The sequence below is a fragment of the Ranitomeya variabilis genome, chromosome 5 (genome assembly GCF_051348905.1).
Source record: "Ranitomeya variabilis isolate aRanVar5 chromosome 5, aRanVar5.hap1, whole genome shotgun sequence".
Classification (NCBI taxonomy): domain Eukaryota; kingdom Metazoa; phylum Chordata; class Amphibia; order Anura; family Dendrobatidae; genus Ranitomeya; species Ranitomeya variabilis.
This window is the reverse complement of record NC_135236.1, coordinates 390,198,799-390,221,461: the sequence shown is the minus strand read 5'-3', so window position 1 is coordinate 390,221,461 and position 22,663 is coordinate 390,198,799. Positions and strand designations below refer to the sequence as shown.

The window sequence follows — 22,663 nt, the reverse complement described above, 5'->3', positions numbered from 1 at the left end:
TTGCATGATGCCTCAGATCGATGTCGATTGACAGTCACTTTGTATTTCTTCCATTTTCTTACTATTGCACCAACAGTTGCCTCCTTCTCACCCAGCATCTTACTTATGGTTTTGTAGCCCATTCCAGCTTTGTGCAGGTCTATGATCTTGTCCCTGACATCCTTAGAAAGCTCTTTGGTCTTGCCTATGTTGTAGAGGTTAGAGTCTGACAAATTGAGTCTGTGGACAGGAGTCTTTTATGAAAGTTACTATGTAAGACAGCTGTCTTTAATGCAGGTAACGAGTTGATTATCAGTGTCTAGCTGGTGTATAAGAGCCAGAACTCTTAATGGTTGGTAGGGGATCAAATACTTACTGTATTTCTCACTGCAAAAGGCAAATACATTTATATAATTTATACAATGTGGTTTTCTGGATTTTATTTTTGATATTTTGTGTCTCAATGTTAAAATTAACCTACCCTTAAAATTATAGACTGTTCATGTCTTTGTCAGTGGGTAAACTTACAAAATCAGCAAGGGATCAAATACTTATTTCCCCCACTGAATACATATAGTTCAAATTTATAGTCACTTGCAACTTTGGTGATTTAGCCAATGCTAAGTATTTAACCAGCTACAATGACATACAAAGGGTTTCTGAATATAGCGAGACACTGCAAATGGATGATTCTGTCACTTCACTAAACTTTGAATGGACCAGCACCACAGATGCTTGAATGACAAATTTGTTATCTGTGGGAATCCCAGCAATCAGATACTTATCTCCAACTCGGTGGGTAGATGATAAAGTATCTTGAAGACAAATAAATAAATAAATAAACTTATTTTTACAACTAAATATCACTTCTATAGGATTACAACTTAAATTATGTATCAAACTGCTCATTATGGGATTACAACAAATAGTCATTTAAAATAAGTTCTTTCTAATCACTGTACTAAAGTAAACCCACATGCATGAGATATCGCTTTTCTTTTCCTATATATATATATATATATACCGTATATATACAGGGGTTGGACAAAATAATGGAAACACCTAACGTTTTGGCATCATAATCTTTGAACATGTGATAAATATGCAAACCGTGACATATGGTAATGTTTTGTAGTTGATTATTTGTATTATGTGATATGTGTATGTAAATTAACTGTTTGTTTAGCATAATTGTAAGAACATTGATGACAACCTGATACTAATAACAGACCTCTCGGATTTTCAAAGAGGCAAAATTGTTGGTGCTCGTATGGCAGGCGCTAGTCTAACAGAAAGTGCCCGAATGCTTGGCGTGTCAAGAGGTACTGTCTCCAAAGTAATGAATGCGTTTGAAAGAGAAGGAATAATGTCCGCAGCAAAGCACAGGTCCGGCCAAAAGTTGAAGTTGACTGAGAGAAACCGTCAGACTCTAAAGCAAATTGTGAGAGAGGATTGCAAGACTACGGCTCTGAAAATCACTGCTGAGCTCAATGAACACCTACAGAAGCCAGTTTCCTCGAAAACTGTTAGTCGGGAGCTGCACTAGAAACCTCCAGAATTGGTCCCTCGAGCAGTGGAAACGTGATATTCTCAGACGAATCATCGTTTACCCTATTTCCGACCTCTGGCTGAGTATATATTTGGAGACAGCCGAAAGAAGCATTCCATCCAGACTGCCTTCTTCCAACCGTAAAACATGGCGGAGGTTCTGTGATGATCTGGGGTGCTATTTCATGGAGATCTGCCGGGCCAATTATATCCCTTCATGGAAGAATTAGCAGCCTAGATCATTTAGGCATTTTGGGTGACCAAGTACATCCAATGGTTCAAGCACTGTTCCCGGAGGGGAACGCCATCTTTCAGGATGATAATGCACCAATTCATACACCTAGAATCGTTAAAGCATGGCACGAGGAACATTCTAATGAAGTTGAGCATCTCATCTGGCCCCCACAATCCCCAGACCTCAACATTATTCAGCATTTATAGTCGATTTTAGAGATTCAAGTTAGACGTCAATTTCCGCCGCAATCGTCGCTCAAATAACTGGAGGGTGTTTTAACTGCAGAATGGGCTAAAATTCCGTTTGAAACAATTCACACCTTGTATGAATCCATACCTCGGAGAATTGAGGCTGTAATCGCCGCAAAAGGTGGACCTACACCAGATTAAACTAACTTTTGTTGATATTTCCAGGTGTTTCCATTATTTTGTTATTTTGTCCAACCCCTATATATATATATATATATATATATATATATATATATATATATATATACATTTTCTTTTGGGTGCTATAACACTGATTTTCCCAATAGCAGGTTGTATAGTTTTATTCATCAGTGCATAGCAAAAAAAACAGGTCCTTAGAATGTCTTAAAATTTGACAAATACAGCATCAAATGAAAAAACGACATGTAACAAATTACCATGTCATTATTTAATTAACAAAAAATTAGGCCAAAAATGCAAAAGCGGTGTTTGAAAATTTAAGGACACCTTACACCTTGTAAATGTGTGCAGCAATAAATTAAGTAATCACTTTTGTATAGATTTTATCAATCTCACATCATTCTGGAGGGATTTTGGTCCCCTACTGTTTAGAAGTCACCTAAAGGCCCCGTCTCACTAAGCGACACTAAAGCGATCCCGACAACGATACGACCTGTCAGGGATCGTTGCTGCGTCGCTATGTGGTCGCTGGTGAGATGTCAAACAGTGAGATCTTCCCAACGATCGCAGCTGCGATCTCACTGTTTGACATCTCACCAGCGACCTGTAGCGACCTGTACAACGATGTCACATGGGAGCTATTATGACGATTCAGTGTCTGAGTCATCAACGAGGTCGTTGGTAAGGTGTCAAACACAGCGATGTGTGCTACCCAGCGGGACCTCAGCGATCAAAAAACGGTCCAGGCCATTCCGACACGACCAGCGATCTCACAGCAGGGGCCTGGTCGCTGCTACGTGTCACACATAGCGAGATCGCTACTGAGGTCGCTAGCGATCTCGCTCAGTGAGACGAGGCCTTACGTTTCTGGAAGTTTGGGGTCATTTGTTTATGCACTACAGATTTTCAGTTGGGTTGAGATGTGTATCCAATGAAATTAATTTAAAATTCAGGGTGGATTATTTCTATTACACTTTATAGGGCCCAATTTGAGCTGTCAATCCATCTTGAATTACTACATAGTGTAGCTAAGTGTGTTAAAATATTCATTTTTATGTTATTTTCTTTCTGTCCACAGGAAGATTATTAAACATGTCTAACACCTTTTGGTAATTTTAGAAGTGTCTGCAAGTGTTTTGAAATCCTAAGTTTTTAACTGTAATTAGTAAAGGTCAAAGCAAATGCGTCCAAACAATCCCGTCTATCTCTCTGCCTGTCATGTGAGTAAGGGCAGCACTGAGTCTAGTAAATAAGTGGAACAGATGTGTCCAGCACTCTGCTGTGTTCTCTCATCTGACTGGGATATGAACAAACAGTGCTGTAAACAGAGGCTTCATTTTTGGCATTATCGCGCACAACCATTGCTAGGCAACCAATTGTAAGTTGGACTTTTATTACTGTCTTGTTTTCCAAATATCAGCCATCATCTATAACAAGCTTTTCATGCAGTTTGTAAAAGCAGACATGATGATTTAGTGTCTGCGGATAAAATGTCTGTATTTAGCACTAAGTTGAATAGAAAGCGTAGTGAATTTCTCACCATAGTAATTCTATTGTACAGTACTTGGCTTACTGGTCTTAAATGGAGTAAAACTACTGTAGAAGTCAATAGTGTAAATACTGCGACCATTAGCCTCCCGGAAAAGTATCATGAATGTGACCTGCAACTTACAGTGATTCTTCAGCTCGACAGTTGCGTTTGTATTAAATTACAATTGTATTAATTAGAGTCTGTAATTGAAAAGATGTGGGACTTGTATAGGCAAAGTGCGCCAAGTTTTTCCGTGTATATTTAGTTATTTAAGTGACCAGGTCTGAATAGGTCCTAATGATAGTCCATTTTTTTTGTTATTGTTTTATGCCGGACAAATTGTATCATATTTTGGCGCCAATTTTGGGGTTCATGCAATTTACTGCTTAATTTATTTTTGCTATGTAAATATAGAAAAAATATTTTTCATTCAAATATTTTTCTTACTGTTCATGTTTCACACTAAATAACCTGTTGAATGAATTCTCCAGGTTATTACAATTGTGTGGATAGCAACTATGTGTAGGACTTTTAATTTAAATGTAGGTACAAAATGTTTTTTATATGAGTAAAGCATTATTTTTTATTTTTTTGTGTAGGGGCCTTATTATTATTTTTTTATGATTTATAAATGTTTGTTTTTTTCATAATTTGTCTTCCCCAATAGATCACTAATAATCTCTACTGAGCACTTTTTACTTTTCTTTATTACCCACTGTAACTGGGGCATCAATAGAAGCCCTAGTTTCAGGGGCAACCGGTCTCTTGCTGTGAAAGGTGCACTATGTACCAAGCAAAAAAAAAGACAAAAGTGGTTATAAACTACTTCTGCTCTGGGTCCCTGGTTGGCTGACAGTCAGGAACCAGATTGTTCCTGCTAAATTGAAGGATTTTTTAACTCCACCACCATATTCTTAATAGAGTGGTGATAAAGCCCTAAGACCAAGTGGCATAAATTTATAGTGCTTGGTCATTATCTGGTTAAAACAGATTTTTTAAATAAATTCAAAAAAGTTATCAACATTTCTTGATCCGCCAGTTTCACAATTCAGCTTGCTATTTGACTATATCATCCTGCACAGAAGATCATATTATGTTACTTCAGACTTCTGATTCCAGCATTGTTTTTGAGAAGATATAGTAGAATTAGTGTAATTTATTAAATGACCAGAACATATGGAGATTATAAAATCCCATTGTCCTTTTATGTTTACAATAGACATATTTTTATTCTTAAAAAATGAAAACAGCATGACCTCCCTATGGTATCATAAATGTGTGCTTTTGTGATACTCACTTGGCTTCATAGCTGCCTAATCCTGATGTTTCTGTGCCATAGAAGTAAAAGTGGCACTACATATTAGTAGTGATGAGTAGGGTTGAGCGAAACGGGTCGACCATTTTCAGAAGTCGCCGACTTTTGGCAAAGTCGGGTTTCATGAAACCCGACCCGACCCCTGTGTGGGGTCGGCCATAAGGTCAGCGATCTTCTGAATCTGGTATCGGAATTCCGATACCGAGTTCCAATATGTTTGCGATATCGGAACTTGGTATCGGAATCCACATTTAAGTGTAAAATAAAGAATTAAAATAAAAAATATTGATATACTCACCCTCTGACGCACCCTGGTAGTAACCGGCATCTTCCGGTCCTAAGAATGGCGCTTGAAAGACCTTTCTAATGCTTCACGGCTTGTGATTGGTCGCGGCGGCCCACGTGACCGCTGAGCGACCAATCACAACAAGCCGTGACGTAATTCTCAGGTCCTAAATTCCTCATTCTAGGAATTTAGGCCATGAGAATTACGTCACGGCTTGTGATTGGTTGCTGAGCGGTCACGTGGGCCGCCGCGACCAATCACAAAGCCGTGACATCATCTAAGGCCCTTCACGCGCTAATTCTTAAGAAGGAAGGCTGCCGGAAAGAAGCCGAGGGTGAGTATATTCCTATTAGGTATATACTCACCCTCGGACGCACCCTGCTTCTCTCCGGCAGCCTTCCTTCTTAAGAATTAGCGCGTGAAGGGCCTTGTTGTGATTGGTCGCTCAGCGGTCACGTGGGCCGCCGCGACCAATCACAAGCCGTGAAGCATTTGAAAGGTCTTTCAAGCGCCATTCTTAGGACCGGAAGATGCCGGTTACTACTAGGGCGCGTCAGAGGGTGAGTATATCAATATTTTGTATTTTAATTCTTTATTTTACACTTAAATATGGATCCCAGGGCCTGAAGGAGAGTTTCCTCTCCTTCAGACCCTGGGAACCATAGTATCCCATTGCACTGCATTGGGTTTCGTGTTTCGGCCAACTCCGACCCCGACTTTTTTATAGGATCGGCCGATTTCACTCGACCCGACTTTTGAGAAAGTCGGGTTTCGTGAAACCCGACCCGATCCTATAAAAATAAAAGTCGCTCAACCCTAGTGATGAGCGAATATACTCGTTACTCGAGATTTCCCGAGCACGCTCGGGTGACCTCCGAGTATTTTTTAGTGCTCGGGGATTTAGTTTTTCTTGCCGCAGCTGAATGATTTACATCTGATAGCCAGCATAAGTACATGTGGGGGTTGCCTGGTTGCTAGGGAATCCCCACATGTAATCAAGCTGGCTAAGAGATGTAAATCATTCAGGGGATCACTACATATTAGGACTATGTTCGCATGATGCATTTTTGCAAATTGCGTTTTGCAGTGCTAGAAAAGGCTATGAGATTTAAAAAAATTCATGCACACACTTCGGTTAATGTTTCCTGACTGATTTGGAAAACTGCTTTGTTTTTGAAAACTGCAGCATGTCACTTCTTTCAGCGTTTTTTCACCAATAGAAATGAGTAAGTGCAAAAACGCAGCAAAAAAACTTTAAGGAAGTTGCATCATTCTTTTGGGGGGGCACTAAATTTTATTAGCATGCACAACAGACAACAAAAAAACCACAGAAAAAATGCAGCAAATATGTAGCAAAAAAACGCAGCAAAACCTGCTTTTTTGTAGCATCTTCAAACAGGTTTTTCCTTCAGAAAAAAAAAACGCAGCAAAACGCAACATGTGAACATAGACTACACATCTGTTCACCTAACAGATATTCATTCTAACATTTCATACACATGCGCTCTTGGCTCAGCCAACATCCAACATGTAAGATCTTTCTGATCTTTCTCAAGCCAAATCTTTCTTCCATGCAAACTAGATGGCTTGTGGATTCTGTTCAAAATTAGCAGGTTCAGCCAGTGTTCTGCAAATGTGTATAAGATGCATGTATTTCCAAATACACAGGCTCAAGTCACAACACTCTCATACACTCAATGGATAGTTGCCTGATCACACTGAAATCGGTCTGTCTTGCTGATGTTTATCTACTCTGTATGGCCGCCTTTTTATAGACACTAAAAGCTTTGGATTAAAGGGTTTACATAACCAAATCACATATGTACATTTCAAGCTACTAGGATTTTTAGTTCTACTGTATATGATGCCTAATTATAAACAATGAGTCTGCTGAATAATCTTGGAATATATGTATACATTTGTAAAAATAATATAAATATTAATATATGTGAAAATGGGCAAAAATCTAAAATTCTGTTTTTGACATGTTCCTCTGCTGGAATCTTACTAGAGGTCTCACTTTTTACTTTAATGATTTCATACAATGATTAAATTCAAAAATGCGCTGTTATCTATTTTAATGGTTAGATAGAAAACTAATTGCATATAAATGTAGTTATCTAATTTGCTGGCTGCACAATGCCTACATAACAAGCAAGCCTAAATGTTGCAGACTCTTCCAATGCTCCTCCCATTTGCATAGGAAGACAGAATTTGATAAGTCTTCAATTTCATATACACAGGGGTTGTATGGAATTTAAAATTATTGTTAAAGGGGTATTCCCATCTCTAAGATCCTATCCCAATATGAAGAAGGGGTAATAATAATATTTGCATATACCTCAAATTAGAAATGTAGTATAGTTTTTATGATTCACTGTGTCTCATTCCACATGTGCAAGCATTGCAAGACCTTGGGTATCCATGGTTACGACCACAAGCAACTAGCTAACCGTCACTATCAGTGGATGTAACCATGGATACCTAAGGCCCTGCAATGCCTGCACATGAGGAAAGAGAAATAGCGAATCAGAACAACTATACTACATTTTTAAGTTTAGACATTTGTTAACATTATTACTATTATTACACCTAACACATATTGAGATAGGATTTTGGAGATGGGAAGACCCCTTTAATTTTTAAAAACAGTAGCCCACCTGTGTACGGGTTTGTTTGGTATTGCACATCAGCTTCATTCAGCAAGAATGATGTGAGCAAGAAACTAAAGGCATAGACCACACTAGATGTTACTCCTCTCTATCAGGTTAATAACATTTGACCTTTATTGCATTAGATCAGTGTTTCCCAAACTCTAGTCCTCACGGACCCCACAGGTCATGTTTTCAGGATTTTAATAGTGCTGCAGAGGTGAGAGAATTCCTGAGGGCTTGATGAAACTTCCACCACCTGTGCAATACTAAGGAAATCCTGAGAACATGACCTGTGGGGTCCGTGAGGACTGGAGTTTGGGAAACACTGCATTAGATACATACATACATACACCATACATACACCTATACATACATACACCTATACATACATACACCTATACAATTAATGACAGAATTAAAAAAAACAACAAAAAAGCCAAGAAACCAAAGCTAAAAAGCTAATAAGCTTTAATACGGTAATAAGAGTATAGTAATATGTTTAAAAACAGAAAAACACCACAGATGGAACCATGGGTGGGTGAACCTGGAGAATGGATAGTATATACATATGTAAGTATGTGACAAATAAGGATTTCATCAAAGTAGTCAAAGTAGTGATCACGTAGTTGTAATTGATGTTAGTATATAAATCACTTAATAGTGTAATACTGTACAACATATGTAAGCACATGCGTCAAACAGCTATAATAGCAATATGATCTTAGAACATTTTGTATTTCTTAAGGTATGTACAGTATATTATTATAATAATAAACTCCTATTTTCAAACACATTGCATGATACATGTGATCACTTGTAAGTTTATCCAAAGATGAGATACAATAAATGGATATAACATCAAACACTATAACAGTAATACAATATGAATCACTTCCAGTAAAGTATCAGCATTGCCAAAGAGTCATATAAAAATTAACATGATACAATATACAAGACGACTAGCACTACCTTAGGGAGTCACATTATCCAGGCACCCACCACACCCGACGCGCGTTTTCTGTTTTTAAACATATTACTATATTCTGATTACCTTAATGGAGCTTGTTAGCCTTTTAACTTTGGTTTCTTTTATTTACTGCATTAGATTATAACATTCATGTAATGAGGTAATAGTTAAGATAATTCATATTTGTCATTATTTAGTCATTTAGTACTTGTGGAGTAGCAGTTGCTTATCTTTTTGTATTGGAGATAACACACCGTGGGGTACTAGCAATGGATAGTAAGACAAATTTTGAATGTATAAATTAAAACATTATTTAGACGTGAGAGTCCTCAGTGGTTGATACATTTTAATGGCTAACTGAAAAGATGCAAAAGGTATCAACCACTGAGGACCCTCAATCTAATATATAAAGCTGAATGTGTGTGTGTCTGTGTGTGTTTGTGTGTGTGTGTGTGTGTGTGTGTGTGTGTGTGTGTGTGTGTGTATGTATGTGTGTATGTCCGGGATTGGCATCTGCACCATCGCAGCTACAGCCACAACATTTTGCACAGTCACATGTCTGGACCCCGAGAGTGTCATAGGCTATGTTGTGAGGTGAAATTTTAACCAATTCACCAAACAATTTTGCCCCTATCACATAATGGGGAAAAAGTGAAAGGAAAAGTGTTGGAGGCAAATTGACAGCTGCCAGATGTGAACAAGGGGGACTTAAAGAATGAGAGCGATGGCACCAAAGAGTATATACCATACAGTTGCTAAGGTGGGGCCCTGACATGGGATACTCACCACACACGGGGATATGAACACACACAAAATGCCCAACATTACCACGTGCTTGAACACATACACCACCCTCAGCACACATTTCACCACACATACACCAACCTCGCCACATAAAAGTCGAAACACAAAACTCACTGCTCAAAAATCGCCAAGCGCAAAATTCGCCACATGCAATACTCGCCACATGCAAAACAAGGCTCGCGCAAAATTCGCCACACATGCAAAACTCACCTCATGGAAAATTTGCCACATGCAAAACTTGCACATGCGGAAAAATTGCCACATGCACAAAAGTTGCAACACATGAAAAAGTTGCCTCACACAAAACTTGCACATACTCAAAACGCACCACACATAAAACTCGCCACATGCAAAACTTGCCATGCGCAAAACTTGTTGCACACAACTTGCTACACTAACCTGTCACATGCAACTCGACACACAAAAAGTTGCTACATTCATGTCGCCACACAAAACTCATCTCACAAAAGTCACTACATGCATGTCGCCACACGCAACTCAACACACACAACTTGACACATGAAACTCGCCCTAAAACACACACAAGTCTGGTATTATCCTTCAAAAATTTAAATCTGATTAATAAGCAGACAAACTACAAGAGCAACAAATGTACCATATAGGAAAAACGGCAGCTGTCAGTCACATGACCTGTCTATTTTGTGTATGTGTGAGCTAATATATACTGCCAGGAGGGAGGGCTTCCTGTTGGCTGAGGATTTATCAGGCTGGCAATTTAACTTATAAATACTGAGGTAAAAATACTGACCAACTAATGTGTGAACGAGGTCTAATACAGGAGGAGATGACATACAGGTACATACTATATACAGGGGAGATGACACACATGTATATACTATATACAGGAGGAGATGACTTACAGGTATATACTATATACAGGAGGAGATGACATGCAGGTATAAACTATATATAGGAGGAGATGACATACAGGTACATACTATATACAGGGGAGATGACACACAGGTATATACTATACACAGGAGGAGATGACTTACAGGTATATACTATATACAGGAGGAGATGACATACAGGTATATACTATATACAGGGGAGATGACATACCGGTATATACTATATACAGGAGATGGCATACAGGTATGTACTATATATAGGAGGAGATGACATACAGGTATATACTATATAAAGGAGGAAATGACATACAGGTATATACTATATACAGGAGGAGATGACATACAGGTATATACTATATACAGGAGATGACATACAGGTATGAACTATATATAGGAGGAGATGACATACAGGTATATACTTTATACAGAAGAGATGACATACAGGTATATACTATATACAGGAGGAGATGACACATAGGTATATAAAATATACAGGAGGAGATGACATACAGCAGGTATATACTATTTACAGGGGAGATGACATACAGGTATATACTATATACAAGGGAGATGACATTCAGGTATATACTATATACAGGAGATGACATACAGGTGTATACTATATATAAGGGAAATGACAAACATGTATATGCTAAGGGGAAAAATGAGAGTTGTGAGATGAAAATGAGGTGTGAGGTGAAAATGAAAAGGTGTGAGTGCAAAATCAGAGGAGTGAGGGAAAATAGTGGAGTGATCAGAAAATTACAGATGTGAGGTCGAAATGACAAGTGTTAGGGGGAATGAGCGAAGTGAGGGGGGAATGAGAGGAGTGAGGGGGAAAATAAAAGGAGTGAGGGGGAAAATGAGAGAAGTGAGGTGCTAAATGAGAGAGGTGATGGGAAAATAAGAGAAGTGAGATGCTATAACTAACCACAGATATTTACTATGCCCAGGCAACGCCGGGCTCTTAAGCTAGTTCTAAATAATTTTCTATCTACTGGCTAACGCGGTACAAAGATATATATCTTTCCTGTATCTAAATTAAAACATGCAGCTCATGTCACCTCAACATGTTTCACTGATACAGCAGCATCATCAGGGATTGGTACATTAGCGTGAATCACACAGCAATACCAATGTCACCATTACAGTGTACATCACTGCTGCAGCCAATCACTTTGATGGGCTGCAGTAGTGATGTGCCTTGCGGTCATAATGAGAATACACAGAGATTGGAGCAGTGGAGGAGGGCCAACAGTAGAATTGGGAAGGGTGAGTGCTATTTGTGTTTTTTTCAAAATTATTTTAAAGAAATTACAAAGTGGAAACCCATTTATTGTGAATTACAATAAGACCGTAAGAATGAACATTACAGATCTCTATATTGGAGCAATATATTGCATATTTAAACTGCTTTCCCCAGGATGGTAGTCTTGCACTTGCATGTAGCTGTGACTTCTGAGTCGTCTTTGCATCCTTCTTGATGCTATTTTAGACATGAACATCTCAGTTTCACATTACATGAGTCAAGTCTGTAACAGAATAGCAGAGAATCAATATGAATTGCGTCTATACAGCCATAAGAAATCACCGAATTTAAAGTGAGCCTGTCAGTAATGTTTTCTTCTCTTTACGTCAGGTGCCTGTTTCAGTGGCCATGATGACTCCCCAGGTGATCACCCCTCAGCAGATGCAGCAGATCCTTCAACAGCAAGTTTTATCTCCACAGCAGCTCCAAGCCCTCCTCCAGCAGCAGCAAGCTGTTATGTTACAACAGGTAATGTTGGTTACCTTCCTTTAACAGTTAATTTTTCCCGAGTGCTTGAATGTTAGGATTGCATAAGCCTTCTGTCATGTTTATCTCGTCTTCACCTTTTATAGCAGTGTATATCACTCTCAGAAAAATAATGTGCTGTCAGGTGATTGTTTACATTGTCATCTGAAACAGAACATTACATTTCGAGACTTGTCAAAGCACAAGAAGTGTCAGCGAGAGATGCAGGAGATTGTTGTTTTTATCATATATAACACGTTACCACTTGTTTTAGTCATAATAGGACTATGGTAGTCTGAGAATTTTCCAGCATTTATTTTAAGTGGAAAAGTAATAGATCTGCTTTCTCTAATAAATAATATGTAGCATATTGAGGTTTATGAGGAGTGAATTCTATGCAATAGGATGTCAAGTGGTTGAACCACAAGTCAGTAGATTTTTTTATAATGAGTTTGTAAAGCAAGTGAGAATTTGAAATATTTTGCTGCCGCTATTAAACTATACAATTATATTACATAGCAATTAAAAAAGGGATAGGTAGGCAAATCATACTGGCCTGGGTTCCTTTTGTCATGCAGTAAGATGCATATACCACTAATATGCACTTTTCAGTGCTGACATTTATTAGTAATATTATTTCTAAAAAAGGGTGAATCATTGAAGTAGTTCTATTGTCCACTAGTCAGTTTAGACGTTCATGTGGTAACACTAACTAAAAAAAACATATATATGTCAGAAAATGAAGGATTAACAGTAAAATTATTTGATAAAGCAGTAACTATAGAATATATTTAATAAAGTCGCCATAAAAACAACAGCAGCAACATCAACAGCAACAAACATTCGAACATAATATCCCTGTGCTATAAATATTGACGATTATGGGAGTTGGACAACCTTTTTCAGATTTCTTTGATCCCTAGACATGAGCTCATTATGGTTATTTATACTATTAAAAGCAAGAAACATACCTAATTCATGGGTTTATAAATTGGGGAACCCCTTTTTTAGCCTGACAGAACACAAGCATACAATGAAGTTTTCTGCAAACAACCTGTCTTGTTGTTAATAGGCAAGCAAATAAATCTTTTTCTACTTTCTAAAAGCTAACTGAAGATTAACCACTTTATACAGCTGCACAACAATAATAACAAACTAGTGTATATCAAATAAGCTTAATGCTAGGGAGACAAGCGTATGAAAATTTGTCCAATTTTCATCAGGAAAATTCCGACAATTTTCATCTGTATTGTCATCAATGTGCCATCCATTTGTCTATATTTTACATCTCTGTGACATGTATGTGGTATCCATGTAACATGCATATTTATATATAAACAATTTAAAATATACACAATCAAATAAAGTTTCCTAGGTTAGTTATGGCAATGCATCCCAATCAAATACTACACTGATCCATATGGGTGGGATCTGATGATTGTTTGCTCCCTCTTAGGCCTCTTTCACACGTCAGTGTCTCCGGTACGTGTAGTGACAGTTTTCTCACGTACCGGAGACACTGACACACGTAGACACATTAAAATGAATGGGTCTATGCACATGTGCGTGTTTTCACACGGACCGTATGTCCGTGCTGAAAACACGTCGACATGTCCGTTTTCTACCGGCAGCATGGACCACAATACGGACAGCACACGTGCACACGGAGAACAGTGTGCACTCTCCTCCGTGTGCACGTACCGCCTGCAGGAGAGACAGCGCTACAGTAAGCGCTGTGTCCCCCCCGCGTGTGGTGCTGAAGGCAGAATTCATCTCTTCTCCCCCGCCGGAGAGAAGAGATGAAAGATTTTTTTTTTTTGGGGGGGGGTGAAAAATAAAGTTTGCATGTGCCCCCGCGTCCCCCCCCCCCAGTGCGCCGCCTGGCCCCTTGCTGCAGAATATACTCACCTAGCTCCCGCGATGTCTCCTCTGTCCTCTCTGCGCTGGCCCCTTCTCCTGTGTGAGCAGTCACGTGGTACCGCTCATTACAGTCAGGGAATATTCACTGACTGTAATGAGCGCTCCCACTTGACTGCTCACACAGAAGCTGCCAGCGCGGAGAGGACAGAGGAGACATCGTGGGAGCTAGTTGAGTATATTCTGCGGCAAGGGGCCAGGCGGCGCACTGGGGGGGGGACGTGGGGGGCACATGCAAACTTTATTTTTCACCCCCCCCAAAAAAAAATAAAAATGATGTTTCATCTCTTCTCTCCGGCGGGGGAGAAGAGATGAATTCTGCCTTCAGCACCACATGCGGGGGGGGACAGCGCTTAGTGTAGCGCTGTCTCTCCTGCACGGTCCTCAGGGGGCACACGGGCAGCACACGGATGCCGCACGTATGTGCCACTTGAGCACACGGACATACGGACACGGATATCTCCGGTACCGGTTTTTCCGGTACCGGAAATATCAGGACGTGTGAAAGAGCCCTTAGACTTCAATATGTGACTCTCAACTGATATGTGGCAGAGAATAGTGCATGCTGCAATTTTTTCACTGGGACACTTAGTCCATGTGAAAAAACTGTTATCTGACAGCTCTATTGCAGTACATTGGTCATTGTTCTGTCTGATTTTTCCTCAAACTGAACGCAGCAGTATAATACGATCACACTTACTGGAAAATCAGCTACAAGGAGAAAATGAATTTATATTTTCTCTGTAGCCACTTGCTTGCAGTCATAAGGATGGTGCAGGGAGAATTTACAATCATGGCTCACTATTCTGTAAGTGTGCTGTAATCACTTCCCGGCACTTTGATTGACAGCCTGAAGTTCTACACTATGTTTTTGCATAGCAGGCTGTCAAACAAAGATTTTAGGAGTGATTACAGCATGCTCACTATGTAGTGAGAAGGGATTTTAAAGGGAACCTGTCAGCAGGATTGTGCACAGTAACCTACACACACTGTCGTTATACTGACTAAAATGATACCTTGGTTGATGAAATCCGTCTTGTGGTTGTTTCTTAATCTTTATTTTCAGTTTTGTGTTAATGAGATTCTCGTGCCCTAAAGCGGGGCTGCGGTATGTGGTGCTCTGATTACACATCCATAATTCAGACTGCTGACAGGTCACTGATCCCTCACTGACCTACCCCCTAGTTTGCATAATGAATACTTAACATACTGAATAAAAAGAAAAAAACGCTTCTGCAGGCAGGTGCCGGCCGTGGCACCTGTGCTGCAGCATAATCACATGGTTAATGTGCACTTAATACCTTTTGCAGATTTACTTTAGCAAGGAAAAAAAAGTAATTTTGAAAATGGCGCCAGCTGTGCCTGCGCAGTGGCAGCTATCGGTTTGTATAGAGATCTGATAGCTGCTGCTGTTGTGCAGATGCTGGTGGTGCCATCTTGCTGGAGAAGAAAAACAAAAAATTTCTCCGCAAAGATGGCGCTGCCTGCGCAGTAGCTGCTCTAGGAGATCGCCAACAGCGGCTATTGCGCATGCACGGGCGGTGCCATCTTGGTGGAGGACACTTTTTTCTTCTCCAGCAAGATGGCGCGTCTGGCATCTGCACAACAGCAGCTATCGGATCTCTATACAAACCGATAACTGCTATTGCGCAGGCGCAGCTAGCGCCATTTTCAAAATGACTTTTTTCCTCACTCAATTAAATCTGCAAAAGGTAATAAGTGCACATTAACCATGCAACTATGCTGCAACGCAGGTCCCATGGCCGGCACCTGCCTGCAGAAGCATTTTTTTATTATTATTCAGAATGTGATGGTATTCATTATGTAAACTAGGGGGCAGGTCAGTGAGGAATCAGTGACCTGTCAGCAAGTCTGCATTATGAATATATAATCAGAGCACCTCATACATGAACCCCGCCTTAGGACTTGAGCATATCATTAACACAAAACTAAAAATTAAGTTTAAGAAACAGCCACAAGACAGATTTCATCAACCAAGGTATAATTTTATTCAGTATAACGGCACCGACCTGACAATGTGTGTAGGTTACTATACACCACCCTGCTTACAGGTTCCCTTTAACATCACCCTGTACTACTGCTACAATTAGATGTAAGCAATCAGCTGGGGCTGATGAATATAATTTAATTTTATCATGTAGTCGCTGTTCTTATATTGCAGCTTAACATGACTTTAAAGCTATTTACCTCCAGATTGAAACTCCATTCAGGTGAATAGCGTTTTTGGACATGACAATTTCCTTTTATTAATGCATTTCTTTTTTTGGCTTCTGTAACTTATACTGAGGCTCTGTCCACACTATCATTGTAGCTTTTGCTCAGAACTGACTTTTGAGAGTATGTAGTATCCTGTTTTAAACAGATTTCAACAAATCTTTACGAATTTTTTAGGGATCTATCAGTGTTCTGTCAGGACTCCAATATTTTTTGCTGTAAGCACAGTGCTGCAGGCAATGCTATTTTTTTATTGGTAAAAAAGAACAGAACCTCATCAATAAAAGCAAAATTTTGAACAGAGTCTAAAATGCAGCCAATACTGAGATAGAAGTAGTGCATCTGCTATGCTGCCAAAATAAAAATAAGAAAAACTATATATATATATATATATATATATATATATATATATATATATATATATATATATATATATATATATATATATATATATATAATGTGTGTATATATATATATATATATAAAACCCTAAATAGAGTAAGAAATAAGAAGTCACAAAGTCTATATTTTTTATTTATATTATATATTCTATTTTGGGGTTTGTTGGTTTGACAAATTAAAATGAAATTAAACATCTTTTGACCGTTAGCAAGACAATAGTGTATGTAAACATGTTTCGATAATATATAAAATATATAATAGACATATTTAAGGTAATAGGTTCTATTCAATTGCTAGTTCTTAAACAGAGTTTTTAAATTTCTTAGAAAAGGTCAGTATGGCAGTTTTTTTTCGATACAGAGCTTTGAATCACAGTCCAGAGTAGTGAAGCTTAGGTAATTTGTAATATATGAAACTTTTGCCTTTATTTATTAAAGTCAAAATGGTTTATTCAGCAACAACTACAAGAGTTTTACAAGAAACAGCAAGAACAGTTACATCTTCAGCTTTTGCAGCAGCAGCAACAACAGCAGCAGCAACAGCAGCAGCAACAACAGCAACAGCAACAGCAGCAGCAACAGCAACAACAACAGCAACAACAGCAGCAGCAGCAACAGCAACAACAGCAGCAACAGCAAACCCCACCACACCCAGGAAAGCAAGCAAAAGAGGTTTGTTCATATGTTTGATGAAAGTGGAAAATTAAAACCAAAATTAGTTAATGGACTTAGCTTAGGATTTAATGTGGCTTTATGATATATTTAAAAAAGTTTGCAGAGAGCAGAGTTTTCTTGCCTACAAAATACCAGAAACAACTACCAAACCCGATCAATGTTAACATGAATAATGCTTTTTTTAAAAGGTGTTGCGCCACAAAATACATCAGTTGTTTTAGTATGTCCCATACACTTTATATGTAGAATCAGTGGTGAGAAGCAACTGGGAACCCAAGTTATACAGTAATCAGTGGGGATTTCAGTGGTGGGGCCCTAAGGTGGCTAGACATTTTTCAACTCTCCTGTTGATAGGTGATAAATCTCTATTGTGAGAAAGCCCATTTAACTCTTGCCCAAACAAACAATGCAGCAAAATCCTTTTGAGATAACCACACAAAATTACATTACATGTGATCTTCTAGATGATGGTGTGAACTTCTCAAACAAGCATAAATATGATGGAACTAAAAATCCACTGGAGATTTTTATTCTTTTTATTGCCTGAAGCAAAAGAAAAATAACATATTCTGTAGCACTTTACAAAGATTATTGAGCAAATACAAAGGAAAAAAGAAGCATACCATTATATTTTTGAAGTAGACAAATGACTTTGTGCAGATATTGTTATTAAACAGATTTGGATGGTTTGTCAATAATTTATAAAATTAATCAGTTTTGAGGAAGTTTGTTAATGCAGATTGAATTCATTGACTAAAAAAATAATTACAAACAAATTTGCTAAACCAAATAGTTTGTCCAATTTCTTAACATGGTTCTAGTAGCATCTCATGACCTTCCAACACAAGCAGTGAGTTTTCTCCCTTTTTTCTGTTTGTAGATGTGAAAATGGCTTTCAGATTTCATTCACTAGCTGAACCAGCTCCTTTTCTCTATCTCTCTATCAACCATGACAGATATGATGACTGGCTTAATTAAGACTTAACCTCTTAACGACCGCTGATACGCCTTTTAACGGTGGCAGTTAGGGCAATTAGTGGCATTTAGGGTACTTATTCCTCAGCGCCACTTTTTAATAGCATAAAACAACATTAATAAATAAGTGTATAGTGCCCCCCTGCATTGGAAAATCTTAGTGCTCTCAGCTACCTGGGGTAGCTGAGACCCCAGAGAACATGGTTCATGTCGGTTTTTACCATCCCCTGTCACATGATCTCCGTTATTCACCTAATAACGGCGATCACAAAAAATCAGATTTTCCATTCATTTCTCTCTCCTCTGATATGATCTAGCATATCAGAGGAGAGAGAGATGGGGTCCCCCGAGCCCCCTGATACCTCCGCCATCCCCAAATCCTCCTGCTCCATCCTCAGACCCTCCACATCATCTTCCTGGAAGAAAATGGTAGGCGTATTCCCAGTGTGCCTGCTGGTACTCAACAACAATAGATTTTTCCTATTGAGTCATTTTGATCACTGCGATAGACCCTATCACAGTGATCAAAATAGAAAAAGTAGTAAATCTACCCCCCCTTTGTCAGCCCTTTAGTTACATAAAAATAGTAAAATAATTTTTTTTATTTTTTTTTTTCCATTCAGTTAAGGTTGGGGCTAGGGTTAGGGTTGGGACTATGGTTAGGGTTGTGTTAAGATTAAAGTTGTGTTGGGATTATGGTTTGAGTTACGGTTGTGTTGGGGTTACGGTTGTGGTGTTGGGGTTACGGTTGTAGTGTTGGGGTTAGTGTGGTGTTGGGGTTAGAGTTAGGGTTGAGGTTAGGGTTGGACTTAGAATTGTGGATTTCCACTTTAGGGCCTTCAAATGTGACATGGTGCCCACAATCAATAACAGCCAATTTTGCATTCAAAAAGTCAAACGGTGCTCCCTCTCTTCTGAGCCCTGCCATGCACACAAACAGTGGCTTTCCCCAATATACAGGGTATCGGCGTACTCAGGAGAAATTACACAAGCAAATTTTGAGGTCCATTATCTCCTGATACCCTTGTGAAAATGAAAAAGTTTGTGTCTAAAATATTTTTTTTGTGAAAAAAGTTAAATGTTAATTTTTCCTTCCTCAATTCTTTAGTTCTCATGAAGCACCTGAAGGGTTAAATTAATAAAGTTCTTTTAATGTGGTTTTGCACACCTTGAGGGGTGCAGTTTTTAGAAATGGTGTCACTTTTGAGTATTTTCTGTCCTATTGACCCCCCCAAAAAAATCACTTAAAATATGAGGTGGTCCCTAAAAAAATGGTTTTGTAAATTTTATTGAAAAAATGAGAAATTGATGATCAACTTTTAATCCTTATAACGTCCTAACAAAAAAAAAATTATGTATCCAAACTTGTGCTGATGTAAAGATGACATGTGGGAAATGTTATTCATTAACCATTTTGTGTGACACAACTCTTGGGCACAAAAATAAAAAATTTGAAAATTGCTAAATTTTTAAAATTTTTGCCAAATTTAGTTTTTTTCATACATAAACGCAAATCATATTGAAGAACTTTTACCAGTAACATGAAATACAATATGTCACAAAAAACAATCTCGTAATCAATGAAATCTGTTAAAGCATTCCAGAGTAGAACGTGACAGTGGTCAGTGTGTAAAAATTGGCTTCGTCATTAAGGTCAAAATTGGCTTGTCACTATGGGGTTAAGGTTCATTTACACGGACCGACTGCCAATAGGTAAACTTTTACCTATCTGTGGTTGTTTAAATTAATGTTTACACAGGCAGATCAGAGAAAATTATTTATTATTATATTTGACCACTCAATGTGCATAGTCTGCTGTGGTTTTTGGCAATGCGAGTCCTGTTTACACAGGACGATGCACAGCTGAGAACAATGATCTTTTGTGCTGCAAAAAAGATCATTTCACACAATGAACAAGTTTACATGGCAATATAATTATGAAACTAGCATTTTTTAGAATTCAAGGTTACCTTGCAGAGTAAATGCCCGGCAACATCTAGTCCCATCATGAAGTCAACAAAACATGTAGAGTCAATAGACGCTCTCTTGCTGCTTTGGAAAATAATGAGAATCCGCACTGGAACCATCTGATGGATTCTGAAAACAGTGAGGTTTTTTTTTAAAAAAAAAAAAAAAGTATATTAGTCATATTAATTAGTTTACATTTTTAAGGCCTAGTTCTCACTGCATTTCTACAGTATGTTTAGGGGTTCCACTTTAATTCCCCTAAAAATGGAAATTCAGATGAAAAGCCAAGTGGGCCGTAAGCTACAATGACACGAACAGAGTTCAAATTAACTCTATTTGTGTTTTCTCTGAAAGTGTCCATCTATATAATCTGCTATGCTTCTGTGCCCATATGAAATTACAGACAAAAGCAGCAATAGATTTCACCATTCATGTCATTGCAGTCTATGGCCTTGTGGGGGTTTGTCTGAATCTCATATATAGGATAATTCAGATGGAACCCTTCACGCACTGCAGTGTGAATAAGGACTAAACCACTCAAGACCTACAGTATTTATGTCCCCATACAACCCAGTAAACACCAATACGACAGTGCTGCAAAGCAACAAAACCAACCACTCAGCCAGTGTAATATTATCACATGCTCTGAATGGTCAAAAGAAGCCATGATGGCAATGTGAACAGAGCCTAAGTGTTCAATATACAAAACTAAACTTACTAAAAAGATGGCTTGGCTTAAATAATGTTTCCATTTGTATTGGAAAATATCATGAATGATCCATAAAACTAATAAATAGATAAGAATATCTTCTTAGTTTATTCTGTTGCATACTTTCACACGTGAGTATAAAAATGAAAAGCATAGCACTCTACTAGAAAACTGACGAAATACCACAAATGAATTTTTTTTTTCTTTTTTGATACAGTTCAAGAAGCATGCAAAGTTGGCTTATTGTTCAAAAATGGTTGAGCATAAATTTCAAAGTCACGGGCCCCTGATTAATGAACTGCTACTGGAGATTTGGACTGGCGAATAGAAAGTTGCAGTTTGATATGCTCATAAATCAAGCTGACAAGCCGGCTTCTCAGGCCTACCCTGCACTTGTCGGCAGAAAGCATCGAATATAAACATAATGCAAATATAACATGTTGAAGTAGTTAAATTGATCAGCAGGTATTGTAGACATTGTCTTTAAGCTGCCCATTATGCAAACCTACAGGAAACAGTTCTGACCTCCTGAGGCTTTGTTTCTGTTTGGATTTGTGAATAGAATTTCAGACAGGCATCAACTACAGCATAGAAATTGTTCCCTTATTTCTCCTGAGGCTTTGGGCAATCCACATGACTTGCTCCATTATGCAGTCTGTTTTCCAGTGAGTGCATCAGAAGTTTCTCTTTTCCCCAAACTAAAAAGGAAAGGTCTCCTACAGCAGCTTGTCTCTTTCTGAAGTGTGACTGCCATCTTATATTCTCTTGAGTCTAGAGAACTCTGGTTCGTCTTGTAATGCCTCACAAAATTGGAAGTTATACTTTTTCTAATAATAGGGCAATTCTCTCCCTTCAATGTAGTGTGGGTTTAATGTATTCCAAACAAGAGAAAAGAAAGAGCTAACAGGCTATTGGAATAAAGGCTACATCCCAATTTACTAATAGATCACCGGAGACTGCACTCATGGGCAGCTGTGGATTACACATGCATACTTTGAAAGACACATCTGCCTGTTACAAAAAGCCAAAGTAGTGTGCTACTTTTAGCTTATGTCAATGTATTTATTATATCGCTTGAAGACTATAAATCACACCTGCCTGAACTCCAACCCTATTTGATATGGTGCAGACACTTTGGTTATTATCTGTATAAATAAAGCAAAATAATCCAGAAATGTTACAATTGTATAAGAAAAAATATTGGATCAGAAATGTTTTTTTTTTATACAGAATCAATATAAAACACACACAATATAACTTTACTAACAACAATAGTAATAAAAGGTCAAAATTACTATACTGCATTCTGTTTTTCATTATATAATAGAAACTCTTCACAAAAGAGTTGAAATATTAGTCGACTGCTAAACAGTTTAGCTTTGCCATTTACCTTTATATTGGGTGTATGTTATTATTCTGTGATAGAAAG

At 38.3% G+C, this 22,663-nt stretch overlaps 1 protein-coding gene across 20 annotated transcripts in view; it reads left to right on the top strand.

Annotated features, from left to right (window-relative positions):
• The window catches only part of FOXP2 (forkhead box P2), a 413,441-nt gene that overhangs the window by 239,740 nt on the left and 151,038 nt on the right, over positions 1 to 22,663 (top strand). For 9 of the 20 annotated variants that reach the window (XM_077265033.1, XM_077265035.1, XM_077265032.1 and 6 more), the window contains 2 exons: positions 12,220 to 12,357; positions 17,346 to 17,579. In XM_077265033.1, the coding sequence (XP_077121148.1) occupies positions 12,220 to 12,357; positions 17,346 to 17,579 (372 nt within the window). The remainder of the gene's footprint in view (positions 1 to 12,219; positions 12,358 to 17,345; positions 17,580 to 22,663) is intronic. The other 11 variants (XM_077265038.1, XM_077265037.1, XM_077265036.1 and 8 more) reach the window with 4 other exon arrangements.